The sequence below is a fragment of the Magnolia sinica genome, chromosome 4 (assembly GCF_029962835.1).
Source record: "Magnolia sinica isolate HGM2019 chromosome 4, MsV1, whole genome shotgun sequence".
NCBI classification, from domain to species: Eukaryota; Viridiplantae; Streptophyta; class Magnoliopsida; order Magnoliales; family Magnoliaceae; genus Magnolia; species Magnolia sinica.
The window spans coordinates 2,204,923-2,220,044 of NC_080576.1; the positions used below are offsets into that span (position 1 = coordinate 2,204,923).

At 38.3% G+C, this 15,122-nt stretch overlaps 1 protein-coding gene across 4 annotated transcripts; it reads left to right on the plus strand.

Moving 5' to 3' along the window:
- The first annotated feature begins 291 nt into the window (after positions 1-291).
- Positions 292-10,969, plus strand: LOC131242127 (HVA22-like protein a). Of its 4 annotated transcripts, none has more exons than XM_058240558.1 (6): positions 293-483; positions 1,163-1,189; positions 1,305-1,427; positions 7,300-7,543; positions 9,574-9,711; positions 10,757-10,969. In XM_058240558.1, the coding sequence occupies exons 1-6, from the start codon at positions 425-427 to the stop codon at positions 10,820-10,822; spliced, it is 657 nt and encodes a 218-aa protein (XP_058096541.1). In that variant the 5' UTR covers positions 293-424; the 3' UTR covers positions 10,823-10,969. The 4 variants fall into 4 exon arrangements, with proteins under 4 accessions (XP_058096544.1, XP_058096541.1, XP_058096542.1 ...); XM_058240559.1 differs by having other exon boundaries at positions 294-483; positions 10,747-10,969; XM_058240560.1 differs by lacking the exon at positions 10,757-10,969 and adding an exon at positions 9,828-10,096 and having other exon boundaries at positions 295-483.
- The last annotated feature ends 4,153 nt before the right edge of the window (positions 10,970-15,122 follow it).

Consider the following 15,122-nt stretch of genomic DNA (forward strand, 5'->3'; position numbering starts at 1 on the left):
CCTATCTGATTACTGGTTAACCAATAAACAGTTAAAATTGGGAAGCACTCAACTGTCAAAATTCAAAAACTAAATCCGTAAATTAAATAAAATTTATGTTTTTTTATAGCATCTACACAATGATCCACTATTTTGACAGTCCAGATCGAGTTCAAAGATATGAAAAATGAAATTAAAATCATGCATGTATATGATTTTAAGTACTCTTAGAGCATACCAAATGACCAGTCATTGGGGTTCCGAGCTGCTTTGCTTTCCTCAGACACTGCTCCGCCGCTTCTGACATTCTCTGTCAGCCACTCTCTCTCTCTCTCTCTCGCTCTCTCTCTTTCCCTCTCTCCAATCCAGAGAACAGAGAACTGTCTGGAAATTTCAATCAGAGGAGCAGAAAATAGGTAAAAGAGGGGTATAATTATAAAACGAGATGGGATCCGCAACTACTTTTCTCAAAGTGGTCGCACAGAATTTCGATGTTCTTGCGGGGTATGCATTCTTTCTATTTACAAGATATTCAAACATAAAATGAAGAATCCGGATCCTATGGTTGCCACAATCAGGAAAAACCTGTTTGTTGCAATGTGATTGGCCACATCATCACATACTGCATTTTGATGAAGGATCCGGATTCTAAAATGAAGGAAGAAACTTTTTTGTAGCAGTTTAATGCAGAATATATGATGGGTTAGATTCTGTGTTCATTTTTTTATAATATTATGTGAATTTTGGAATTAAATCTAGAAATTTGTTGTTATTATTTTTTTAATATGGGTGATGGAAAATTGCATTTTTTTTCCTGCTTAATTTCCTGATATTTTCATGTAACTGTGGGAAATTTTGGCACCTAATGGGTAAGATTCTGTTTTCATTTTTGCAATTAAATGTAGAAAATTGTGGGTTTTTTTTTTATTTTTTAAATATTGGTGATGGAAAATTGCCCTTTTTCTGCCCAATTTCCTCATATTTTCATTTAACTGTGGGAAATTTTGACTTTTTTGGTAATTTGGGGCAGAACCCATGATGGTTTCTTTTCCTTTTTATGTTTATATTGAATTCTGTTGAAAATTTGAAACTTTGTCTAGAAAAATTGTGATTTTTTAAGGATAATTGATGTGCTTTATTTGCATTTTTTAAAGAAAAGTTGTTCTCGTGTCTGTTTGTGCAGGCCTGTGGTTGCCCTGGTTTATCCCCTGTAAGTAGATTTTTTTATTTTTTTTTAAATGATGTCGGTGTTTTTCATTTTCTGTCTAGCATGAAGAACAGAGAGTTTTATCTTCTTCTTTTTTTTCTTTTCTGGTCTTTGACAGATACGCTTCGATCAGGGCAATAGAAAGTAAATCCCCAATCGATGATCAGCAATGGCTCACGTATTGGGTTCTGTATTCTCTGATTACTCTCTTCGAGCTTACTTTTGCGAAAGTCATCGAATGGTAATTGCCTTGATTTGTGGTGTGGTTTTGGGAATCCTCCTTTTCCTGTTACAGGAATGCCTTAATCTTGCTTGTTTGAATGATGAATATTTGTATCTGCTTTTTGTTCATTCATGTGAAAATAGATGGTGACTGTTAGTTAGGAGAATTGCATCTACACCACATTTACCAAAATTTCACTAACAAGGACCCCATCTCGTTGTAAGGAAGTTAGAAGTTCTTGGTTCCAAGTCGAAATTAAGGAAAGGATTTCATTGGGAAAATAGAAGTGTTGCCAAAATAGAAATTTAAATGTTGTAATCCAAAGTCTATAAAACCTTAAAAGTGATGTCACCGTCGTCTAAAATTCTTAACGACCATATAAGCTTCTCTATCAATTGCAACATCATCGCATTGTCCAAGCTACTTGGGGCCGTCTTTGTGATCCTTCTTCAAAAATCATTCCCATCCAAGACTCCTTGATAAGTGAATGAGCATTTGTATCCCTTCTCACCACCTCGATCCAAGTCCTTTTAGGCCTTCCTCCCATCCTCTTTTCAAGCCCTTCCCACCCCAATTAACACCTGCTCCTTACTGGAGCCATCTGTCACAGAATGATCATTTCCATGGGCCTAAGTCATGGACTTGGCCGAATTTGTTCTCATCTCGAGTGGAGAGGTTTTGTACATGACTGTAGAGAATTTTTTAATAGAGTAGAAGTGTGTGGAAAGTTGTAGAGAATAGTAGAAAGTTCTAGAATTGTGTGGAGATGGCTCTAGTTGTGTAGAATTGTGTAGATATCTCTAGAAGTTTCTAAAGAACTCTAGTGGGATCTTGTGTAGAGAGGCGTGGAATATTCTAGAAAAGTTTTAGAGAGTTCTTGGCCATGGTATGAGTACCCTGTGGCACAATCCTAGCCATACATGTGTAGGTTCTAAAATTTTCTTAGTTCTATATAAGAAGGGGTCCTCATTTGTAAAGCATTCAAGAGTTGTAGTTTGAAAGCTCTAGTGAAATACAAAGTGTTCTTCCATACACTTGTCTCTCTTGCGTTCTATTGAGCTTTGGTGCTTAGCATGTGGGGTGTGCACTTGGGGAAGGTTGACTCATTTAAAATGGGACTATGAGACGAATGTCGCATGATCTACGCTTGGGGAAGCACTTGGGCTGAGATGCGACGTCGGTCTTTCCTACACGAGAATGAATTTCAACATGCTCTCCAACATTGTGTATCTTAGGGGGCATTTGGCTCCTGGGAATTAAAACGTGGAGAGAAAGTGCTTCCAGGAAGTAGATCTCTAGAGAAGAGATTTTGTGTATTGTGTTTGGGTACTAGTAAAGCCAATTCTATGGAATTGAAATGCTTTGTTTGGGTACCAGGAAAGAGTTGTTAGGAACAGTGTTTGAAGTATCGGTATCGCTACAAGTTTCGCTGGCCAGGGATACAGAAACAATATCGATATTGCTAATGACCGGAAATGCAGGGAAACATAGGGAAAATGGTGGATTATTCAGTGAAACTTCAGGAGATGTTAAAATGTACATATTTGCATATTTAGAAATTAAAAAAAAAAAATTACAAAAAGAATGCATACATAATAAGTTTCCATTTAATGGGGCCTTAAAAGCATGTGTTGTTGTAAGAAATCAGTCCAGCCATCCATCCAATCTTCCATCCAAACATCCATCGATATTGTAAAATATCAATAACAGATGATATTTCACCAAGAAATTATCAACAATTGGAAAGGAAACAAAAGATTGTGGTCTCAATATCTCATATGTTGTGATATCGATAATATCAAGATATTATCAATGATAAATTGAACACTACATACAAGCATGTGCCCATGAAAAAAAAAATTGAAATAAAAATTTTGATGATATCAATACATTGGCGATATTATTGAAATATCGTCGATACACATGATACAAGCATTACCTAGAATTTACATAGTAAAAAATATTGGCGATACATTAGCGATATTGATGCATTGGTAATACAAGCGACCCCTAGAATTTACATAGTTGAAAATATTGACGATTACATTAGTGATATTGATTCGTTGGCGATACATTATTAATACCTGAAATTTTTTATACTACCACCGTTATCAGTATCGCTATCAGTGTTATCAGTATCGCTGAGCTGGAGATAAAGATAATATCGAAGATAATTCAAACACTAGTTAGGAACAATGCTTTAAATATCGTTATCGCGTAATGTATCGCACCCTTGGGATACGGATACATATCGGTTATCGCATGGGATATATTAATTGTATCACGTAATGTATCGATGTTGTTGGGAAACGTGGGAACATTGGGAAATTGGTCGAATTTTTCAATGAAACTTCAGGGATTGTTGAAAAAGACATCAATACACACTTAGAAATCAAAACATTACAGAAAAAAGTGCACATATTAGGGGTTTCCTTTGTATGGGGTCCTGACATATGCGCTTTCCAACTTAACTAATGCAAGTATAGTCAAAGTCTATTCATATAATTTATAAACGTAAGAAGACATGTATGGAAACATAAGCAATACATTCAAAAGCAAAAGAAGAATCACTAGATCAGGTTACATACATGTTTAATTCTGTGTTTGGATACAAAGATTGTAACTAATTTGCAAGAAATTGAGAAATTTTGATTTTTCTTAAATTTTCACAACTTGACCCATCTCCCCTAAATCTTGAAATCGAAGTTCCAAATCCATGATTTTTCATGGAAAACACGAAGAATCATATATTTGTAACCATTTAACATTGGTTTAACGTGATTTGCAACAAAAACATAAATCGAATATCGAAAATGCTCACTGATCGAATAGGTGGGATGTATTGGCACTACCTGTGCGTTTCGTATTGCACAGGTGGGATGCAAGATATATCGTGGGATATATTGACTGATATCGTTGATATTTAAAACACTGGTTAGGAACATAGGTGTGGTATTCACGGAACAAAGAGCTTGAAGAGGTAAATCATGTCACTTATATGAACATGGCTCACATGTGTGACATGTAACGCATTCATTTGGATGTGCCTCTCACGAAATAGCCTTGCCCCAAAGAATAAGCTAACTCAATCATCTGGTAGCCATAGAAATGGGGCCACTAATTCAGCTATTCACGAGCAGCAGTACAACTTGAATATAAATACATCAAGCGAGTCAAACGTTTCCTAGCACCTAAACGTGAGAAACAGGCCTTTCTAATAGATTCCTTTTCCATAGGGGCTACTTTCTAGGTAGCCAAATGACACCGTATTGGGACAACTCCCAAGCTGCTTATGGTGACCTTGTTCTCAGTTCTATCCTTCCCAGTCTTCTCACACAGCCATCTCAAGATTCTCTTCTCTGTAACGGTTACCCAACATTAGTTGTAGACAGTCTAATAATTGTTGTATAAAGTTTTCCCTTAATTTGCATTGGCATGCATCACAAATATCTTCAGAATCGCGTCTCCATTCCATCCACCCAGTTCTAATTCTATATGAACTGTATTCCTCAACATCTCAATCTTCCTGAATGATAGAGCCAATAAATGCATTGTCATGAATGCCAATGGCATCGTAGCTTATCTGTTTTTTTGCCTGGTGGCTCCATGCAAATGAGAGGCAACATACAACCATGTTTCTTTATGGACGTAACATTAGACAAGAGCGCTCCTTTTTATATGGTTTTGGATCGGGCTAAGAGCAATGTTATAGAGTGGGCTTCCACTCTGAATATCCCCGTAGATTGTTTCTTATAGACTGTTTGAGGATCCTTGTTGTTTCTCTTGCACCTTTGGCATTTTTTAATAATAGCTTCATTGCATTTAAAATTGTAAAATAAATAATAAATAAATAAAAACAGAGAGAGACAGACAAGCACTAACCCCTTTAGTGCTTGAAGATTGATGGTGGCACAAAGATTGGTGGTCGCAAATATGTGCATGTGGGAAGCTTGAACTTGGATGGTTGCACACATGTTTAAGCATGTCATGCATGTGCACGGATAAGTATGATCCTCATTTGCATCGAACTGTACTGTGGCATTGACAAGTAGTTCCATCTCTCTACCAAAGACCCAATCCATGGTCCAATGGTCATGTATCCATGACTACTTGTTCAAAAGTGAATTGGTTCCCATGCACAAGGGGGTTGACAAACCATGGACATATATAGTTGCTACGATTGCTCATCTCAACACAACTTTGCCCAAACCCAAACAACTCCTCACGGGATCTTAACCTAGAAAGCACAAGACATGGGGAATGTTGAGCTTGCATTCTCAAAGGGCATGTTTGTTTCGTTGTAAATACCAGTAAATGAATGGTAAAAGCATAATAATAACTTTTTCTTGGTGTTTGGAAAGTGTGGGAATTGCACATAGAAAATCAGGTCAAACTCACTCTTTTTTCATTACCAAAACTCTATGGGCCCCACTATGATTTATGTGTTATATCTATACCGTCTATTCATTTTCTCAAATCATTTTAGGGCATGAGCAAAAAATTGGGGCAGATCCAAAGCTCAAGTAGACCACACCATAGAAAACAGTGAGTTCAACGGTGTTGTCATTATTCCCACTACTTCCTGTGGTGTGGTCCACTTGAGCATTGGATCTGCCTCATTTTTGGGCTCGTCCTACAATTATTTAGCAAAATGAATGGACGGCATAGATAAAACACGTACATCATGATGGGGCCCACAGGCTCTGCCTTGCTTTCTGAGTCTGAACCTACGAAAAGCTGTAGATTTGAACATCATACATCTGACAGTTTTTGAAATTTCCCTGTTAAGTAATAAATGCCTAATCCAGCTAATTCACAAGTAAATACACCGAAACAAACAGGTCTAAAAGATCTTGAATGATTTGATTGCTTCATTAACATATATCAAGGGTAACATCCTGGCTATGAGTATGATGTTGATTTGTCGAGACATTGAATTACCATGTACCTCTCATTTCAACTGTGGACTAAGGGCATACTTGGTAGACACCTAAAAATGAGTTAGTTAATCATAATTATGTATTAGGGTCATATTTCTTTTTCACAAGGGTTAACAATAATCTTGATAACCGACTATCATGATCTCTAATACATAATATATAACTGCAATGAACTAAAATGAGATGAACTCAATTTAGGCATTTACTGAACAGGCCCTAAGTGCATGACATGGTTCAAAACCTTTTTCCTTTTGTAACACGATGCACTGGGTAGTCTTGTTTGATTTTGTTCTTATAGCTGGACTTAAATCTTTTGAACTTTTCTTCTCTTCATTCTGAAACTATGTACCAAGGAGGCTGGCATCTCTTGGTTGGGCATGACAATCTTCTTGACTATTTATTAGTTGGTTCCTTTTCCATGTCCCTTTGAGCTTTGCTAAGCTCACACGTGTACAAGTCAGCTAATGCATGCACCACCACATATGCCAGCATGGGACACCCATAGGTGAAATATCCAAGCATTCATCGAAAGGGTACACTATATAGATTCCCTGTCCCAAGAATCAGGTCAGTTCACTAGTCAGGTGGGCCACAATTAACCGAACAGAAGTACTGTTTTGAAAAAATCAGCCGAAGTTTTCAACCCCCTCCACTTATTCCTAATATCATGGCACACCTACTGAGTGGACCACTGTTTTTCTTTCGGCAGTAGCATCTACACAGTGAGTTTCACATGATGGATGGCTTTGATATTTCCCCTGTGTGCCGCGCGGGCATATGGGGTGGCATGTGCATTAGCTGACTTGTAGAGATTGGTTCGATTTCTGGAGCATTGTCCCATTTTCATCAACACAAGCTTTTTTCTACAGACTACAGATTGCCGTTAGAATACTCACTTTTCTTTCTTTCTTGTTTATTTATTTATTTATTTATTTTTACCTTTACCACAGGCTACCTTTCTGGTCTTATGCAAAGCTGATTGTCACCTGCTGGTTGGTCTTACCATACTTCAGTGGTGCTGCATATGTTTACGAGCATTTCGTCAGGCCATGCTTTGTGAACCCACAAACCGTTAACATTTGGTACGTCCCACGAAAGAAGGACATCTTAAGTAAGCCAGACGACATTCTAACAGCTGCAGAGAAATACATCGAAGAAAATGGACCAGAGGCTTTTGAGAAACTCATCAGCAAGGTATGTTGGTACAAAAAAATGATCACTTTGGGTTTGAAGAATGCTCTACTTGCTCTAATTGCTGCACTTCAATGATGCCAAAGTGGCACATGTGCAAGATTTGGGTCGTTCATCCAGCAGGTCTCGTGTTAGATATGTCGTTGCCCAAAATCAGTTCGAGTTTTCAAGTAGCCAGAGGATGTGGACCTTTGGTTAACTTTTTGAACCATCAACGCTTTTCATGTACACATGGCCCACCTGACAAGTGAAGGGCCATATTTGTTGGGTTTGTGCACATTCACAGAGGAACCGACCTGATGAATGGCTGGATCTCACACACGTGCCACTTTGTCACATGCAGGGTGATTCTGATTGATGTTTGAAGATGCACATTGCTATGTGGCATCCATCTTTCAGGTTCTGAAAATCTGATTGTGAAATAACAGGATGTTTGTGGAAGATTGAAACTACATAGTCGCATGCCTTTAAGAACTTTGAAGACACCAAGCATTCTACAGTGCTACTAATCATAGCTGCACCGAAACCTCTCCCAGTCAATGCTACTAGAGACATACCATACCAAGACTCCGAGAATCTAAATTTTGGATTCAAGAATGATGTTCAATTAAATTTGAAAATTGGAAATTGGTCCAATTTCAACTACACCAAGTCGTTGAAAAAACAAATGATGAATTTTATAAAGAACTGTCAACTCAATTATCAGCTCAGCTTAATTTACATAAATCCAAAGTTCAAAAACCGACACTTGGACAAGACCGATCTGACCCAGCTTAGCTGTAAGTCGATTGGTTCTAAGCACCAATTGAAACAAGTTAACCATAGTATTCTTGCCAATTATACTGAATTGGCACCTTTTTGGATTAAACCCGAATTTCTAGAAACTAGTTTATAGCAATCACAAACATTCCTTCTGTTTTCTGTTTTCTGTTTTACCTCAGACGGTTGGCGAGTAAATCGAATTTGAAGAGGGAGTGGTGTTTCTATTATTTGGTGTTAGTTTATTGTGGGATTTATGAGTGGGTATTTTGGTCTTTTCTGAAACTGATGGAGAGTCCCACTTCTCTTGAAATGAGTGAAATTTCCTTTCGTTGCTGGATACATCTTTAAAAAGGGCATATTTACTTGAAAATGTCACTTCTAGTGAAATAACTGAAATTTCCTTCTTCCATGGGATCTCTATGGAACCATTGGGATTATTACAATCTAGCCATATCATCTTTATGAATTTTAAAATTCTTTGATATTGATGTCGAAGAGACAGGTAAGTATGCTGGTCGATGATCGCATTGCAGGGAGCACTAAAATTTGATCTCGCTGGGAATATCATTCAAAGAGGATTCAGAGTCCCCTGTAGCACGTGCTAGTGTGGTGGCAGACATGAGAGACTCTGGCCATTCTTCAGTGGGCCTCACCATCAGGCTGGTCGGTTCATCAGTTGGGCCATGCATTTGCAGCAAAAATGGATTGGTCAGGGTAAAGTGACTGAACATTCACATTCAACGTACATGTCTCGAGCAGTTGATGAACCAACGCGCCTGATTTTTGGGCCGGCCTGCCCCATGTATGGCCCTGACATCATTTGTGTCCCCCCGCCCGTTTGTGCCGTAGAGTGACTGAGAATCTCCTGCTCATGAATCATTGTTTTAAAACTCTGTTGAGTCAGTGCGACTCATCCAAATTGACTCAGATTCGATGAGTCAATCAGAGTCGCTGAGGCTAAAAACCATGACACCAATAGCCTCATCTTAAAAGTTCTGCCCTGTTCAAGAGTAATTTAATTCAAGCTCTTATTATTCATCACATTGCATCTTCCTTTTCGACACACAAACATGCCTACCAATACACAGAGAAAGATATATTCTACTAATGGCGCCACACGTACCATGTGATCTTGCAATTTGTAGATGCTTCATGTCTGAAGTGGATTCTTTGTCTTTACTTTTTTTGGTCTGTATCTTAAACCTATCTTGCATTTCAATTGATTTTTTATTTTTTATTTTATTTTATTTTATTTTTTTTGTGCCTTGCAGACCAGTAAGGAGTCAAGGTCCCTGAGGACTGCTAGTTACCATGAGGGGTCAATGAGTAGTCCTAATTACAGCGCCTTCGACGAGGACGATTACAATGCCCGTGATTCATTCAACTTATTCCACCACCCAGTTCATCAGGTGAGGCAGACACATCCCCTCAATACTTGATGACAGTTTTCTAGTTTTAGATGGAACTCGATTCATGAGCTCCTCCTGATTAGCGTCCATTTTCTTCTACTGCCTGCTGATCACAGGTTTACACATAACAATCGTTGAAGCCCAATCAACAGTCTCTTTCGACAGAGTGTACTGGCTTTTGTTAGAGCTTTATTACACCACATAAAGAGTGTACTTGCTTTTGTGGTTGATACTTGATAAGCTGTCATGCTCACCTGATATTGTAATACCTGCTGTTTTCGCTGCTTGTTGATATACACATCACTCTACAACTAATGCTGTGGACATACACTGTATATTGCAAACATCTCACCATGTAAATCTTACATGTGTCGTTTTTTCGTTCTGAGCAAGCATGTTATCACATGAGCCACCCACTCATTTGTTATTGTGGTGGAAAATTGTTGTGCCAACTTGCAACAGTCTCGGCTTTAAGCTGTCCCGCCCACATGATGGATTGGGTTTCTTCTCTTAGGATGCGTTTGGGTGTGCTATAGAATTGAATTGCAATTGGGAGCCGTTTGGATTGGTGGAAAACAGTATTCAACTATGTAAAGGAAATCGATTTCCACAACTGTGACACTTTCAACCGTGTGCAAAAACAAAAGCAGATGTGGAAATTGGTTTTCCTCAAAACAAAACAAACAAACGGGGGGCAATTTCCATTTCTTTTGAAAAAAAATTAGACATAAGATCTCTAGAATTTTTTCAGAGACGGCTCTCACTTTTTAACCATCCACCTTTCAACATTTCCATGGAATTGGTGTATGTTAAAACAAACAGAGTATTTAGGATTCTTTTTCACATATTTTCTCTGATATGACAATTTCCTTTTCAAATCTACTTTTTTTTATTCCACCAATCCACATAGGCCTTATTATTGTATAGAATAGAAACATCTGAATCATTGCTTAGAGAACTTGGCAAGTCGACTCGGGAATCAATCGAGTCAACTCGATTTGGCCTCAAAATGAGTGAATATTCTGCACGATTCAGTCCTATACAGGAATGGGCAGGTTTCTCCTCAACTCGCACTGAGTTTTGCACCGACACATCGAAATTACATGCATGAATCAGGTGAGTTTGGTAAAGGTGTAAGGTATGACCAGGAGAGCAAATGGAGAACTGAACATGTGCCACAATAGGGAGAGTTCTTAAACACCCAACTATGTATGTAGCTAACTCATGAAATGGTTATAGACATCTGCTATTGTGCCAATCTTCTTCTAGCATTCCTTTGCATCCATTTTGCATGCCATCAACTGGACGGTTTGGATCATCTGATTAGGTATGATTAGTTATGTATATTTCAAGGTAGAATATGAAGAGCGTATTGTACCTAATGGACGCTCCAGATAGGTGATGCAGATGCCCCTGAGTCTAAATGGAACCATGTGGATGGAATGTTCCCATACACTTAGCCCACTATATCACCACTCTTCCCTTTATGATAGGTATCAAGGCGAGCCCATGTACCCTCATGGGTGATCGAACATATTGGAAACCATTGATCTGGTCCATCCATCTTGAGCCCCGCCTATGATTGCCCATCTCTGTCAAGGACTACTTTGATCAAATGATTCTAACCAATAAGTGATTGTTCCAATTGATGATTATTGATTATCAATCTGAATCATCCATCTCATGTGGGCCTTCCATTGATTCACAATCCCTCCCAAGGATTGGCGATGTCTGTGTTTTATGCCCCATCCATCCATTTGGCCAGCTCATTTTAGGGCATGGGCCCAAAAATGAAGGAGATCCAAAGCTCAAGTCGTGCGCTGTCTACATTTTAGCGCATGAGCTCAAAAATGAGGTAGATCCAAAGCTCAAGTGGACCACATCATAGTAAACAATGCAGATGATGATGCCCATTGTTGAAACCTTCTGTGGGGCCGAAGAAGTTTTTAATGGGATGCTTTCAATTCCCACTATTTCCTGTGGTGTGGTCCACTTGAGCTTTGGATCTGCTTCATTTTTGGGGTCATGCCCTAAAATCAGCTTTCAAAACAGATGGGCAGAATGGTAAAATACAAACATCACGGTGGGCCCCACAGTCGTGCCACCAGGGATATATCCCTGGTGACCCGTTCCCAGGCAATCTGCACCCCCCCTCCCAAATGTCACTCTGATTAGATGGTTCTCTAATCATATGATTAAACTAGGTCCGAACATGATTAAAAAAAAAAAAAAAAATCATTTCTACCAGGTGATTCTAACCGACCGATGAACAGTAGGAAATAGACAACTCATCTTTATTATACTGGTAAAGGCCGGCTATATACTGTCGTGCCAAGGTAGCTTTCATTTTGGACCCTTGAGTGGGGCCCATGTCTGATGTCAGGCCAAGCAAACAAAAGGGATGTGGTTGGCTGTTCCTGATCAGGTTGGATCTGGCTCATTCTGGCTCATTGCCACTCCTGATAATGACCCTCAAGTGCTGGTGATTATGGCTCAGACCCAAATGCTGCTATATTGTGGACGCAATGCAGTCTCGCTCACCCAACACAAAGGAAAATGCCATGTTAAAGACGCATCTTCTTCGAACGGTCCATTCAATTTCAACAAAAACTCAGGAAGTGGGTTCTGATTATTTTAATAGTTTATAAAGTCCAGTCCTGACGCTCAGTGGTTTGGTGATTCTGGACCATCCATCTGCTGGGATGAAAAGAAAATGAACGCCAGAGATGCGATTAGATTTGTTTGCTTTTGGCCTTCAAACGGACAAATGAAAATGAAATTTTATATATACATATCACTCAGATGTTAATGTGATCCAATCAGAGTGATTTTGGCACCATTGGCCATCCATGAAAGGATCCACTTCTTGGACGGTCCACTGTTCAGTGTAATGAAAGATCTCACTTCTGAATAAAAATTAAATAGAGATGAATGTTTAGATCCATCATCTCAGTGGACCATAAATTACTCCCAGGGAGGGCATAACGTCAGACCCACTGGAGGGTGGCGATTGGTTGGGCTGTTTGACCCTGTAGGCTGGGGGGGCCACTAAACTTGGCCAGAGGGCTGAGTCTAGGCCCAATGTCCCAGCTGCGTCCTGGTCAATGATGAATGGCCCGGACCAACTATCAAGTGGGCCACCATCATATGAAAAGGTTGGATAGTTTAAAGGCACCTGTCAGCTGTTCCACTCACGTAGTTTCAAGGTTGGATGTCATATTTCAAAGTGGAAGATTTCTGAGATTGAATTATTCAAACCTTTGATTTTTTGGAATATCTTTCTCACAGGGCCATACATTGCCCGCTTGGCCAGGCTAGTGTCAACCCAGTCCGGCGGAGGCCACAATGGTGCCTGCCAAGAAAGTCATTGGTGCAAAAATCAGATCCATAGGAAACAATATATTGGCTAAATTTAGACGTATGTCCCACCTGATGAGTAGACTGACGTGGCTTTATATCCAATGATGTTTAAGGTGGGGCCTGCCCTATGCTGGGATGTCATATATAGAGTTGTACATGAGCCGAGTAAGTTTAGGTTTAGCTTGGATTGTCTCGGCCTAAAAGGGGGATTTGAGACGGACCAAGACTTGTTTGACTCAGTTCGTTAATTTGCACTCGTTTGCAGATAACCGTTGGATTGAAATGATTAAGGACAGCTCATATCACCTCAAGCCCCCATTGGTTCAGGTAAAGGAAAGAAAAGGTTAATGATGTGGGATGAGTTTTACAAAAAGATAAGAAATGGTGAGACCAATGTTTAATAAGTATTGCAAAACAACTTTTGACAAGTATTTTGGGAGGACAAGTTCTCGTTATTATGGACACAAAAAATTGTTCAAAGAGACTAAGAACCGCAAGTAAAAGCCAAGAAATGCTTTCGTTTTCCTTATCAGTAGAAGATCACTCTCAAGCTAGCATCATGACTTGTAGGTTTAAGAAATAAAGGTTAAAATAGTCATTTACAATAATAGTTATTGTTGAAAAGAAATTATTTAAATTTTTATAAAACAAAGTTTTTATTGAATATAATAATTATCCTAATCTTAAAGTTGAGAAAGTCTAGTATGTCATTGTACAAAGAAAATGCATGAAAATATATTTAAATCAGAAAGCAAATATGTTCTTTTCACATTAGTCTTTACTTTAAATTTGTGGACGGCATTCAATCAAAGGAATGGGTACACGTAACTGACCACACACTATTGATACGGATTGGAAAGGTTCATGAATTTTTCAAAGTTTATTATAACTATATAGATTTTTTCTTGAAAATAAACGCCATACTCTAAATCTATTTCTTCCCTCCATTTAAAATATTGAAGAAGAATTCTACATAAAAGTAATGATCTAAATGTCATTTGTAAATAGCCTTAACTGTTGCTTTTAATCCACAAAACAAGATGGGAATGGTTAGTTTCATTTCAATAAAAGTTATTTGCCTAAAAAGGCAATAAAAGAAGCTACCAATGTTGGTGTTGTGATTGAAGTATTCTATAACTTATATGTTAATAAATTGGCCAAAACACAAGACACGGGGACTTAAATAACCTAAAAACAGTTGTTATTCATCTGCAGGTAATACCAATGTGTCTGATGAATATTTTTTGACCTTGGAGCAAGAATAATCAAGTGAGCATATAACCAAGTCAAAATTAGACATATATATCAAATAGATATTCATGAAGGGCTTGATCATAAATTTTGAAGTTTTAGAATGGTTGAAGATAAGAGCTCATGAAGCAAAATGCTCTACATTTTCATTGTTGTTACTTGGCATTTTATCAATTTCAATTACAACGGTAGTATTATAATTTACATTTAGCATAAGGAGTAGGGTCGTCAGTAAGTATTGAAGCTCTTTTACACAAAACAATTAAAGCGCTCATTTGTACACAAGATTAATTTTGGCGATTTGAGGTGATGACACTTTTAATGTTGAGGATAGAGTAGATGATGAGATCAAAAGTCTAGGCGAGACTGCATCTACATCTATTTTGAGGTAAATTATTCATATTTTGTTGTTATGGGTAGAGTTGAATGTATTACACTTTTAAATTGGTAATTTAACATTTGTTATATTGTGATAAACATAAACTTTTAAAATATTGATGGTGTTGAATGGATTATATTTTTAAATTTATTGTTCATTAAATTTCACGTATCGTTCATATCTTTTTTTTAGGATTTTAGTTATTACTAGAGATACCTCGGCTCAATCAACCGGCTCGCTCACTTCAACTCGAACCAAACTTGACTCTAACCATCAAGGGGAGGCAAGCTAGCGTGTTGAGCTCAAAATATGAGCAGAGCTTGAGCTGGGCTTGGAGTCAGGTTGAGCTGCGCTGAGCTTGGCACAGTTCGGCTTAACTCAACTCGTTGCACAATTCTAGTCGTATGCCCTCCGAAACAAT